The 13,920-nt window shown below is 49.5% G+C and overlaps 1 protein-coding gene across 1 annotated transcript in view; it reads right to left on the reverse strand.

Annotated features, from left to right (window-relative positions):
* The window catches only part of LOC311229199 (zinc finger protein 106-like), a 65,855-nt gene that overhangs the window by 21,303 nt on the left and 30,632 nt on the right, over positions 1-13,920 (reverse strand). Inside the window, exons 8-10 of the mRNA XM_084315268.1 lie at positions 12,484-12,550; positions 12,134-12,288; positions 11,889-11,949 (exon numbers count right to left, since the gene is read on the reverse strand). Of these exons, the coding sequence (XP_084171394.1) occupies positions 11,889-11,949; positions 12,134-12,288; positions 12,484-12,550 (283 nt within the window). The remainder of the gene's footprint in view (positions 1-11,888; positions 11,950-12,133; positions 12,289-12,483; positions 12,551-13,920) is intronic.

The raw sequence follows: 13,920 nt of genomic DNA on the forward strand, positions 1-13,920 counted from the left end.
CCAGTTAATTTTTATACCTTAACGTTTTGCTACTTAAAATCATTGAACGTAGAGAGAGGGAGAGACTGGCTCAGCCCCCCTCCTTTCCCTCACTATTTCTCTGGATGTTTTCTCTGTGCCTGTGAGCAGGGTTAGCTTAGCTTAGTTAGCGCTAGCAGCTAACGTTAGTTTAGGTATTTACGGCGATGTGGGCATACACGAATGGTGAGGATGCAAAGCATGTTAGAGTCATTGGACCCGTTGCAAAAAAAAAAGCAGGGACTTATTTCGGGTCGCAAAAGGTCTGCTGTAACGTCTTCCCACACAGGCATTTCATGTGCTGTTGTTGCTGCCAGATTGTCTGTTTTCACATCTCGCACGAATCCAGCTGCCGGAGCTGCACTTGGGATTTTCAAAATAAGAGTATCGATATGAACCGATCTTTTTACGTTGCATCGATCCTATTGATAATTAGATCGATGTATCGATCTGGATCAATGTATCGTCCCACCCCTAGTAGTTAGTCAAACAGCTCTAACAGTTCTCCAGCCATTAGCCAAGTCAGTCCTTGCCCATGGTTGTGGAGCCTCCTGGCTACTAGAACAAAGGATTGGCCGAGGTGATTTGTGGTGTGTTGGGGGTGGGATGAGTCTATGGCTGAACGTGCTCCTCATCTAAGCTACAGTCAGGTCCATAAATATTTGGACATCAACACAATTTATCATTTTGGGAATTATCGTGATCCAAAGCATACCACCTCATCAGTGAAGCATGGTGGTGGTAGTACTAAATAGCATGGGCATGTATGGCTGCCAATGGAACTGGTTCCCTTGTATTTATTGATGTGACTGGCTGACTGCTGACAAAAGCAGCAGGATGACGTGTTTTGGGCAATATTATCACCTCATATTCAGCCAAATGCTTTAGAACTCATGGGATGGCGCTGGGTCACGGGGCCATTTTGAGTGGGTCGCGGATGTGTATGTTAAAAAAATAAAAATAAAAATTTACTTTTTATTTTTTAATCTTTTTTTTGCACTACCCATCTTTGTGAAAGTGGCTTCTCAGCTCTGGTCCAGTTGAAGACAAAGCAGAGGAAATGATTGGACATTGAGCATGACCTCAGAGTTGCTTTGAGACTCTTGTCAGGAGCAAACAACATCCCCAGTTATCCCATTAGTTCCCTGGGATGTTAAGCTAAGAAGTCTGCTAAGAAGGATATATTATTTATTATTATTATTTTATTTCATTGTGTTTTTAGCCCTAGTTGCACTTTTGTTGCAACCCCAGTTATCCCATTAGTTCCCCCAAACTTACTGTAGGTCTGTTATGTTAAGCTAAGTCTGCTAAGAAGCATAATTATTTATAATTATTTTATTTCATTGGTTTTTAGCCCTAGTTGCACTTTTGTTGCAACCCCAGTTATCCCATTAGTTCCCCCAAACTTAGGTCTGTTATGTTAAGCTAAGAAATCTGCTAAGAAGCATATTATTTATTATTATTTTATTTCATTGGGTTTTTATCCCTAGTTGCACTTTTGTTGCACTTTGTTGTTGTTGTGAAGGGCCAGATTAAACCGAATATATATATTTATTTATATATATATATTTAATTGTATTTGTATATTCTCTAATATTCCCTGATATCCCTTGTATATTCCTTGTACAATATGCATTGAATATCCATTCTAGCCTACTGAACATCCCATAATAGTTTCCATTCTACTATTGGTCGAGACCTTGGTGCCAGGCTGCCATACCCCTCAGACCCAGTTCAAACGTACCGCTCCACATGTACGAACAAGTCCTAGTTCCGCGTAGGAATCTGGCTACCGCACCACTAATGGGACTATTTGTTCATAGTGCGTATATATACTGCGCTACTAAAGTAGGACTTCCTTTTCAGTCCAGTTTCTTACCCTCCAATAGAGTCACAGACGTAAAGCCTCCCCGCGACGCCACGTGTGGGAGTAAGGCCAAGTTCGCCTACCATCGGTATTGAGACATCGTGTATATTAATATTTGAATAGTCATATTTGGCACTATATCGTCGAGTTGGACGTAGTCTATTAAGCTAATAATAGTCTGTTAATATATAGTGCTTCGTGCGGTGAGAATACTACCGTAGTCAGTACCCCATCGTTTCGGGCAGAGAACTGGCTGCTTACCCAGGGTGGTTGACCCCACGTGAAGCTGCACCCGAGGAGCCCCAGAGCCGACGAGCGAGTGGACCTGTATACCGGATTATTCTACCGACGACAGCCCGCCTTCCCAGGCACGGATTATGCTTTGTATACATTGATTATTCCATGGATAAAGACCCCCGACACTGCCGTGTGTTGGAACCCCCCCCCCTGGAGAGGACGCAAGGTGAGGAGACGCTCTGCAAGACGAGGTCGCTTCACGTCTCTCCTCCGTGGACCGGATGACGCCGGCCCACAAAGAGTCCACCTGCTTTCATCTGTGGTCCAAGGATCGCCGGCGCATTGAACGGCACTACAGTGGGTTCACCTGGGATACCCTTGGCCGGATGAGGCAGCCGGATTCTACCCCCCCCCCCTCCTACTCCTGTCGGCTTACAAGCGACCGGATTAACCCCCCCCTAGTGTGTCCAGTATATAATCATTAAAGTATCATTGCTGTTATTCCTTAAACTATTCCAGGTCGTATATGTACCACCTGCGCCTTCAGAGATTGGACATTCTCTATTGATATACCGACGAATACTCTTGCCATAAAAGTGCATACTATTTCCATTCATAAATGTGATTGATTTGATTAAGTGCTTGCTCTACACACCATCGCTGTGTAGAAATAAAGACCTATTTCTAATTCGTACATTTGTGTTGGATCCGTTTCATCTACGTGACAGTGTTCATCATAATATATTTATGCCGTGTACTGGGTGGCCGAATATTGAGTACAAAGGTAGTGGTAGTAAGTATCATATCTAGTAATACAGTCAGGGAATTGTACCCCTCAGTTACAATTGGTCCTTCGAGCCGGATGGTAATTAGTGTAATATTAATATAGTGTTATTAATATTGAAATGGCCTATGATGAACACTCCACGAAACGATCCTCCTAACCAACGCCCGCAGCGCGAACGACGGCTCCCTCAGTACTTAGAGGCTTACGCGGTCAGTCAACAACCTAGTCTTCTACTAACAGTAAACGCGGTAAAACTAGAAAGTAAAAGTATGTCTAACCCCAACGCCCAGACTACCCCGACCATAGAGGCCCCTACGGGCTCTAATGTAACTGACCAAGTTCACGGTGGGGACCAGTGGGAACCAGACATGACTTCACACCCCGCCAGTACTGAAGAAGTAGTCCCCGATGAGTCCCGGGAGGAATACAACGCTACCGAGAGAGAACTCGGCACGGAAGAAGACGGGGAGAGCACCGTGGAGATAGAGCTCCAAGGCTCCGCAAGGAGTACCCCGAGGGAAGGCTCCCCTATACAACCGCCTTCTCCCAGCGAGGCAGAGAGGACCCTACAGCAGGCCTTCCTCATCAGCCTGAACGCCGCTGCTGAACGCGACCGACTGCAGATCCAGCAGCGAAGCGAACACGAGCAGATACGTCTAGAAATAAGACGCATTCAGATGGAAGAGAATGTGGCCCGAGAACGAGCCGGTGCTCAACGGGACGCAGCGCGCGACAGACAGCAGTCGCAACTAATAGAACAGCTGATCAGACGGACAACACCCTCTCCCTCCGCCAGAGGCTCCAGGAACTCGTCTAGACACACCTCCAGGGCGGCATCCCCTAGCCGAGTAAACAACCCTGAACTTGACCAACAGACGAGGTCTATACCCCCCACAGACCACCTCCCCCCACCGGTCCAAGCGAGACCTAGCAACCGGGAAGGAGCAGCATATCCTGTGGAGAGGCTAAACCAGAGACTACAAGCACTGGATGACCTAACTGAAGACGAAGAGGAAGAGGAGGAGAACCACGCCCGAAGACAGCACAGTACTCTACCGGACCAGGAGGTCCGGTACAGCCCAGGCTATACTCCCGCGGAGCTGCGCTACAGACCCCCGACTCTATACACGGGTGAGCACGACGCACGACCCGCACCGAGGAACAGCACCTGGACAAGCGGGCCATGGTACACTGCCGGTACCAGCCCATACCAAGGAGCGGGAGGAGACTCGCCTAGGAGGCCTCTCCCCCAACGCTCGCCGATGTATCCACAGTCAGCGTCATACATTGGCACGCCTATGGTACCCGACTTCACCCAAGAGAACCGGGCCCAGTATACAGAACTCCGCATGTGTCTGGAGACCATGTTGGTGGATGTATTGGATGAACGCCACAAATACGCCATCCTACTGAAGCACTTAAAGGTGCCCCGCGCACATAATATAGCGCTCGCCTACGCGACTTCCACCACCCCATACACAGCAGCGCTGGTAGCATTGGACCAGAGGTATGGGCGCATATGGGATTACGTGATCCAGGAGATCCGACACATCGACCGCTTACCCCCAGCAATAGACAATCGAGCACTGGACGACCTGTCCATCAGAGTGCAGTCCCTGGTAGGGATGTTGGGAGCGCAAAGAGAGAAGGGGAGGCATGAACTTTACGCCAACTCAAATGTGGAAAGGATTCTGGAGAAGCTGCCGCCCGCTCGTCAGGAGCGCTTTAGGCGGCAGAGGGACCACAGAGACCCGAATGGCCCCGAACCGAACCTCCTCGATCTAGCAGACTTCCTGGCGAGAGAAGTCAGCAGCCTACGGCTAGATACATTCGGACGGAGCACCCCTGGCTCCAGAGAAGGAACCAGACGACTAAATGATGGAAGAAGATCGGTGACCGTGATGCACCAATCGGAGTCAGTACCGAGCAGCAGGAGCCACAGTACCCCCTCCAGAACGGAGAAGTGGAAGATAGTGTGCCCCTACTGTGAGAAAGAACACTGGCTAGCGCAATGTGACTCCCTCCCCAAGCTGAACGCGGAGGAAGCAAGTCAATGGATAAAGTCCAACAAGCGCTGCTTTCGCTGTGCGCGCTCACACATGGCAGCCGAATGCCGCTTAAAGAAAAGGTGCACCAAGTGCGATGGAGCCCATCTGGACATACTTCACGACAGTAACAGACGGCGCCCTTCACCCGCACCATCCAGCCGCAAAGCGAGCGTCATGTACATCGATCCCGCCAGCAGCAGTGGAGCCCGAGTACTCCTAAAAGTAGTGCGTGTGACACTAAGCTACCAGAATAAAGTCCTGGACACTTACGCCGTCCTCGATGACGGGTCAGAGAAGACCCTGCTGCTCGCCTCCGCTGCGGCCCAGCTAGGGCTGCGGGGAAGCGAAACCCAAATGACAATTCGGACAATAAGACGAGATTTGAAGACGATAAAGGGCGAGAATGTCTCATTCTCTATCGCAGCAAGCGGCCAGCCTGAGCGACGGTACCAGATTACAGACGCTTTCACCAGCCAAGAAATAGGACTGTCGCGGTACACATACCCCGTCGCCAAGCTGATGGAGAAATATGCACATCTGCGCAAGTTACCGATCCCGCTCATAGACAATGCTATGCCGACCCTGTTGATAGGCTCCGACCATGCAGACCTCATTGTCCCGATAGACCGGGTTCATACCGGACCCCGAGGCTGTCCTGCAGCAGTCGAGACCCGTTTGGGATGGACTCTCCAAGGCCCGCTCGCCAAATCTCTCAACCGAAGTACAGCCACTAGATGTCTCCACTCCCGAGTCACAGAGGGAGAAACCGCACTCCTGCAACACGTAGATCGGCTATGGACCTTGGAACAAATACCCTTTAAGAACGGAAAGAAAGACATTCGCTCTAAAGATGACATTTACGCCATTCACCTCCTCGAGACAGGGACCAAGAGAGTCCCGGTCAACGGCGTGTTGAGATACGCCACGCCACTCCTGCGGCGAGAAGGAATGCCTACTTTCCACGCCAAGACAGACGCCACAGAACGGTACCTGCTGAACACGGAGCGGCGCTTAGCCAAGAACCCCGCCCAAGAGAGTGTATACCGCGCTGAGATTGAGAAGCTCATCACAGCGGGACACGTCACAAAGATGGACATTAAAGAGGCTGACCAGACCACTGAATCGTGGTACGTGCCTCACCACAAGGTCCATCACAACGGTAAAGACCGCATAGTATTTAACTGCAGCTACCAGATCGGATCCCAAAATCTGAATAAAGAGTTACTGCCCGGTCCCACACTCGGCCCCTCCCTACTCTGCGTTCTACTCCGCTTCCGCCAGGAAAAGGTGGCCATCAGCGGGGACATTAAAGGAATGTTCCTGCAGGTGAGATTAGTAGAGGCGGACAAGCCCCTGTTACGGTTCCTATGGAGAGAGAAGCCAGGAGATGAGCACCCAGCCATCTACCAATGGGAAGTCCTCCCCTTCGGAACAACGTGCAGCCCCTGCTGTGCTACATTTGCCCTACAGAAACATGTAGCAGAGGACCCAGCAGCGGACGAAGAGGTCCGACACAGCGTAAAGAACAGCTTCTACGTAGACAACTGTCTACAAAGCCTTTCAACCCAAGAAGAAGCCGAGGCTCTCCTGATTAAACTCCGCGCCTCATTGATCAAAGGCGGCTTTGATCTCAGGCAGTGGGCCAGCAGCGATCCGCAAGTACTGCGCAGCCTCTCCTCCGAGGACAAGGCAGCCAGCAGCGAGACCTGGATGGCTACAATCCCGGGAGAAGCCCAGGAGATGACCCTGGGATTGGTGTGGCGATTCAAAACAGATTCGCTTCACTACAGACACAAGCCCCTGACTACGGAGCAGGGAAGGCCGGCGGCGGCGCCGACCACCAGACGGAGTGTGTACACAACACTCGCCCGACAATATGACCCGCTAGGATGTATTCTACCGTACACCACCAGGGCAAAAATGATTGTACGAGCATTGTGGGACAAGGACCAGGGCTGGGACGACCCCATTCCCGCACACCTTGCATCCACCTGGAGAGAGTGGGAGATGGAGCTCCACTCACTCCCAGGCGTTAATATGCGCCGAAGCTACTTCCCACCCACGGTGAGGCCAGAGACATGTAAAATGGACTTACACGTCTTCAGTGACGCCTCAGAGGTCGCATACGGATCAGTAGCCTACTTGCGGGCCCAAGACCAGGGGGGAGAGATCTACACAGCATTTGTCCTCGCCCGCTCGAGAATAGCCCCACGCAAGCAACAATCTATCCCACGTCTAGAGCTCTGCGCAGCCCTAGCCGGAGCGCACCTAGCCACGCTCATCCAACGTGAGCTCACCATACCGGTGTCTAGAACAATCCTGTGGTCAGATTCCACGACGGTACTCGCCTGGATCAAATCGGACTCATGCAAGTACAAAGTCTTCGTGGGAGTCAGAGTCACCGAGATTCAAGACTTAACCGAAGAGTTAACCGGAGAAACAGAGTGGCGCTACGTTGATACAGAACAGAACCCAGCTGACGTCATCACCCGGGGGATGCCCCTGGATGACCTCACCCGTCGCAATGTCTACAGTGACGGCCCCGCATTCCTAAGACTCCCGGAAGGACAGTGGCCCATGCCTATCCCGAGGGAAGCAAGTCCAGAGGAGGTGGAAAATAAGAAGTCTGTGTTCTGTGGATTGAGCACCGTAGCCTCCACCGACCCTAACATAGACGATTGCACGTCCATAGAGAGTGCACAACAAAGAACATTCCTGCGGTACCACCCGGAGTGCAAGTCCCCCGCTGATATGTCAGCAGCTAACTACGAGGAAGCAGAATTGCTTCTACTGCAGCAAGCCCAGAGAGACTCGTTCCCCGATGAATTGGCCTGTCTACAGGGAGGAAAGCCCGTCCCATCCGACAGCAGATTAATTCATCTGGCCCCCGAGAGCGACGCTCATACCCTCATCAGAGTGGGTGGTCGCCTACGCAGAGCCCCCAATCTACCGGATGACATTAAATACCCGATCGTATTGAACAGCCGACACAAGGTCACAGAGCTGATTATAAAGAAATACGATGAGGATGTACATCACGCAGGAGCAGAAAGAGTCTTCGCGGAAATCAGACGTCGTTACTGGATCCTACAAGGAAGAGAGGCGGTACGACGCTTCCAGCAAACATGTCTAGACTGCCGCAAGTGGCGCGCGCAGCCCAGCATACCAAGGATGGCTGACCTTCCTCCATGTCGCCTCCGAATCGGTGACAAGCCATTCCACTCAACGGGTATGGACTGCTTTGGCCCGCTGCACATAAAGAAAGGAAGAGGAACCGAGAAGCGGTGGGGTATTGTATTCAAATGCATGACCACCAGAGCGATACACATCGAGCTTCTCCCGACCATGAGCACAGACTCATTCCTTATGGCCTTCCGTAGATTCACATCACGGAAAGGAAGACCGTCTACCCTATTGTCCGATCATGGGACAAACTTCAAAGGCGGCGAAAGAGAGCTGAGAGAGAGCTTCCAAGCTATGGGCCCAGAACTTAAGACCCACCTCGCTCCAGCACAGGTTGATTTCGAATTCAACCCCCCAAACGCACCCCACTTCGGTGGCACTTGGGAACGAGAAGTGCGCTCCATAAAGACAGCCCTGTACGCAGTACTTGGGGCCCAGACTGTGGCGGAAGAAGTCCTAATGACAGTCCTCACGGAGATTGAGGGAGTACTTAACTCGAAGCCCCTCGGATATGTCTCCAGTGATGTGGCGGATATCGACCCAGTTACCCCCAACACACTCCTGATGGGGCGGCTAGATCCTGCATTACCCCAGACAATGTACCGGCCTGAAGAAGCGAACGGCCGACGAATGTGGAGGTACAGCCAAGTATTAGCCGACAAGTTTTGGAACAGTTTCCTACTGCACTACCTACCGTCTCTACAGACCCGCCAGAAGTGGGTAAAGGAGAGAGACAATTTGACAGAAGGAACAGTCGTCATGATTATTGATCAATCACTGCCCAGAGCTATGTGGCCGGCCGGCCGCGTAAGCAAAGTGATCACCGGTGCCGACGGCAAGGTCCGAGCAGCTGAAGTGCTCGTCCAGGGTCGCACTTACACCCGTCCCGTGGCGAGGCTCATAGAACTGCCTCGACTCCCAGACACAATCGATGATGACCATGACCCTACAACCCTATGACTTTGTGAAGTTGACTGACCCCTACAGCAAACCCTTATGTGTAAATAGACAACGCGATTAATCTGTCTCTGTTTAACTGATTAGGTCTGGGACCAATCAGGGGGTGGCTGTTGTGAAGGGCCAGATTAAACCGAATATATATATTTATTTATATATATATATTTAATTGTATTTGTATATTCTCTAATATTCCCTGATATCCCTTGTATATTCCTTGTACAATATGCATTGAATATCCATTCTAGCCTACTGAACATCCCATAATAGTTTCCATTCTACTATTGGTCGAGACCTTGGTGCCAGGCTGCCATACCCCTCAGACCCAGTTCAAACGTACCGCTCCACATGTACGAACAAGTCCTAGTTCCGCGTAGGAATCTGGCTACCGCACCACTAATGGGACTATTTGTTCATAGTGCGTATATATACTGCGCTACTAAAGTAGGACTTCCTTTTCAGTCCAGTTTCTTACCCTCCAATAGAAAGCCTCCCCGCGACGCCACGTGTGGGAGTAAGGCCAAGTTCGCCTACCATCGGTATTGAGACATCGTGTATATTAATATTTGAATAGTCATATTTGGCACTATATCGTCGAGTTGGACGTAGTCTATTAAGCTAATAATAGTCTGTTAATATATAGTGCTTCGTGCGGTGAGAATACTACCGTAGTCAGTACCCCATCGTTTCGGGCAGAGAACTGGCTGCTTACCCAGGGTGGTTGACCCCACGTGAAGCTGCACCCGAGGAGCCCCAGAGCCGACGAGCGAGTGGACCTGTATACCGGATTATTCTACCGACGACAGCCCGCCTTCCCAGGCACGGATTATGCTTTGTATACATTGATTATTCCATGGATAAAGACCCCCGACACTGCCGTGTGTTGGAACCCCCCCCCCTGGAGAGGACGCAAGGTGAGGAGACGCTCTGCAAGACGAGGTCGCTTCACGTCTCTCCTCCGTGGACCGGATGACGCCGGCCCACAAAGAGTCCACCTGCTTTCATCTGTGGTCCAAGGATCGCCGGCGCATTGAACGGCACTACAGTGGGTTCACCTGGGATACCCTTGGCCGGATGAGGCAGCCGGATTCTACCCCCCCCCCCCCTCCTACTCCTGTCGGCTTACAAGCGACCGGATTAACCCCCCCCTAGTGTGTCCAGTATATAATCATTAAAGTATCATTGCTGTTATTCCTTAAACTATTCCAGGTCGTATATGTACCACCTGCGCCTTCAGAGATTGGACATTCTCTATTGATATACCGACGAATACTCTTGCCATAAAAGTGCATACTATTTCCATTCATAAATGTGATTGATTTGATTAAGTGCTTGCTCTACACACCATCGCTGTGTAGAAATAAAGACCTATTTCTAATTCGTACATTTGTGTTGGATCCGTTTCATCTACGTGACAGTGTTCATCATAATATATTTATGCCGTGTACTGGGTGGCCGAATATTAAGTACAAAGGTAGTGGTAGTAAGTATCATATCTAGTAATACAGTCAGGGAATTGTACCCCTCAGTTACAGTTGTGTTTATTTCATGTTTTTAACAGTGCATGAAAGATTGTGTATTACAGCAAAAAATTTAAATTAAATAAATCATAGTGGTTAAAAAATTTGGGTCACGACTTAGCTGTGAGTGCTTCTGGTTTGAGCCAGACTAAGAAACGAAGCGTAGACACATAGACAGAGAGACCTCAGAAGCTGGGTGGGGGAAGGGAAGCTGACGCGTAGCCCCCACCCTCCGGTTGCCACGAGCTAGCTTAGGCTAACAGGGAAGGCTTTTGGATAACACTAGGCCGCGACAACCACCGGGCTGATAGAGAGAGAGAGATCATTAGAATAAGGAATTCAAGGGCGGTCAGGTGGCGTAGCGGAGATTGCGTTCGTCACCAACCCCGGAGACGCTGGATTCGCCTGTTCGAATCCAGCTCACAGCTCCGGGGTTGTCACCAGCTTGGCTGGCCGTTCACACTAATACAATTGGCAGTATTAGAGGGTGGGAGAAACTGGCAGGGTGGGTCCAAGTCGTTGTAAACAGCGACTCCTACAGTTCGGTCGGGGCGCCTGCTAAGCGCGGATAGGATCTAAGTGGGATAGTGTGATCCTTCCACACGCTACGCCCTCTCAGTGAGAGTCCGCGCTGCCAGGTGAAAAGAAGCGGTTGATTGGCTAGACGTGTGTCGGAGGAAGCACGTGATAGCCTCCACTCTCCCAGACCGACTGTGGGGGGTAAGTGCGCAGCGACCAGGAAGGGGATTGGGCATAACGACTAACATTGGGATGGGAGAAAATCGGAGGAAAAAGATCAATAATAATAAAAAAAAAAAATAAGGAATTCAATAGCAGTCAAAGACTTTTCAGAACGGTTTCCATCTTGTACAGAGTATGTTTATGGGAATAAACATAACGTTCCAAGGAAAGGTATCCTGTTTCCAGTGCGTCTTTAATTCTTTTGAGACGAATGCATCAATGGGGGAAGATATCGGGTATCAGCTAGTAAAATGAGATAGAGATAAACACAACGCAGAAACTTCACGGAGCCACAGGTGACGAGGTGATTACTAGCTGAGGACCCGAAATCCAACACTTGTCATCCTCCTCTCTGCAACCATCTCTAGATTGTCCAGTTTGACTCCCACTAAAACTAGCCTTGTTGTCAAGTTCTATAGATCTATAGTTTTGGGATATGTGAGAGATTACAAGCTTAATTAATCTGCTTTATATTTTGGGTGGAGTGTTAGAAAACAGTGTTGTATCGTCAGCGTACAATCCTACTGTACCTTTCATCCCCTGCAGGATCTCAATGCGTTTGGCTCTCAGATTGTTGACGTCAACGGTAAACTAAAACAGAGGCAGAAATAAGTCGATGAAAACCAAAGAATAGAAACGAGAAATTGCTAAGAAATAACTGCAAAATACAGCAAAGAAATTAAGAATACAATGGAAACCACATACAAAGCTAAATGAATGCAAAATATAGCTGACTGAATCTGTGGTTAGTAACTAGATAATGACAAGTCAGTACCTGCTGCTTGAGCAGTAAGAGTCTCTGGACCTCAGTGTACGCAGCCTGTAGAGCATTTCGAGACTGAATCAGAGAAGAGTCGAGATCCTGTAAGGTCTGGTTCAGCTGCTCCTCCTGTAGAGAGACGGACAAGAGCTGGTCCACCTGGTTATGGTCTACACCCAGGGTTCCCAGACATTGCAAAATTAGGACTTTCAAGTACTTTCCCAAGCACTATTTTTCATTTTAAAACGGATAGAATTAACTTTTAAATGCTGTTAATTTTCTTTTGCAGATGCTCAGTGTTGGATTGCAATCAGAAAGACAAGATCAGCCATTATAAAGAAAATATGTTAAAAGATCAGGCTCACCATTCTTTTCTTTTTCTTTACTTTTTCCACTTTGATCCAAATTAGATACACCCACCATTTCACCATCCTGATAAAGAAGGAAAAAAGGGGCGGTCAGGTGGTGTAGCGGAGATTGTGCTTGTCACCAATGCAAGAGGCTGCGGTCTCGACTCCCGGAGAGTCAGCATTGCCTTGGCTTGGACTGATCGCTATACTAACTCGTTTGGCTGAGTTAGGGGGAGGGAAGCTGTGGGTGGGTCCTGGGCGTTGTGGACAGCGACCCCTACAGTTCGGTCGGGGCGCCTGCACAGCGAGGGTAGGATCTGGAGAAAGGTAGTAGGGGTGGACAGTATAAACGGTATACGGTATAAACGGTATTAATTTGCTCTACGGTATGGATTTTGACTATACCGTGTAACCGGTAGAGTAGCTCTAAAATAGCAATGACGTCATGTACTGTAACCACAGCGCGACTATTTCAATCGCATTTGCCCCTAAAAATAGATAGAATTAGTCATAGATAATAGATATGTGCAAACTGGAAAAAGTTATTTAGGAGGCTTCGCGCAGTGGGCGTGTCAACACGCAATTGTCATTTCATAATAAACACATATCACAGCGGCGCACAGCAAGTTTCAATTTCAGTTCCTGGCATTTTTAACCAGTGGAGAAAGGTAAGAGATGTCCCTATCGTTTTTCTTATATGAATTATTCTACGTTAATAAAACATACCTGGTGATCAACTACAGTTTGCTGTAAACATTATGATATGCGTGTAGTGTTATGATAACGACGGCTGCAGCGGGAGCCGGGAGGACGGAGGCAGCAGTGGATTTGCGAATAGCATGCAGCTGCAGAGCCGCAGAGCCGCAGAGCCAGCGGCGCTTTCAGGTCAGGTCCGCCCCACAGCGCCCCCCCACCCAACGGCTGAAAGCTGTGACCAGACCTGAAAGCGCCGCTGGCTCTGCGGCTCTGCAGCTACATATGCTTCTAGCAAAATCCAGCATCCAGCCCGGCTGTTTGCAATGGGAGCAGCACGGACTCGGGACTTATTTTATTTTGAATCTAATGACTTTATACGCAAAAGTAGCCTAGTTTTAAGTTAAAATATTATAAATCTACATGCCTTGAGGATGTCATTCTTTATATAGCCTGCCTATCAGGCAAAAAAAAATATTCTAACGGAAACACTGATACCGTGATATATACCGTTACCGTCTATGCTTCAAATTATACCGTGATATAAATTTTAGACCATACCGTCCACCCCTAAAAGGTAGTGTGACCTTCCACACGTTACACTCTCCCGGTGAGAATCTGCGCTGCCAGGCTGGCTGCCGGCTGGCTGGCTGCACATGCGTCGGAGGAAAGCATGTGACAGTCTCCGGCCTCCCGGACCAACAGTAGGGGGGGGTGCGCAACAACCAGGAAGGGGGTTGGGAATTGGCATAACGACTA

The sequence above is a fragment of the Notolepis coatsorum genome (assembly GCF_963971535.1).
Source record: "Notolepis coatsorum genome assembly, chromosome: 5".
Classification (NCBI taxonomy): domain Eukaryota; kingdom Metazoa; phylum Chordata; class Actinopteri; order Aulopiformes; family Paralepididae; genus Notolepis; species Notolepis coatsorum.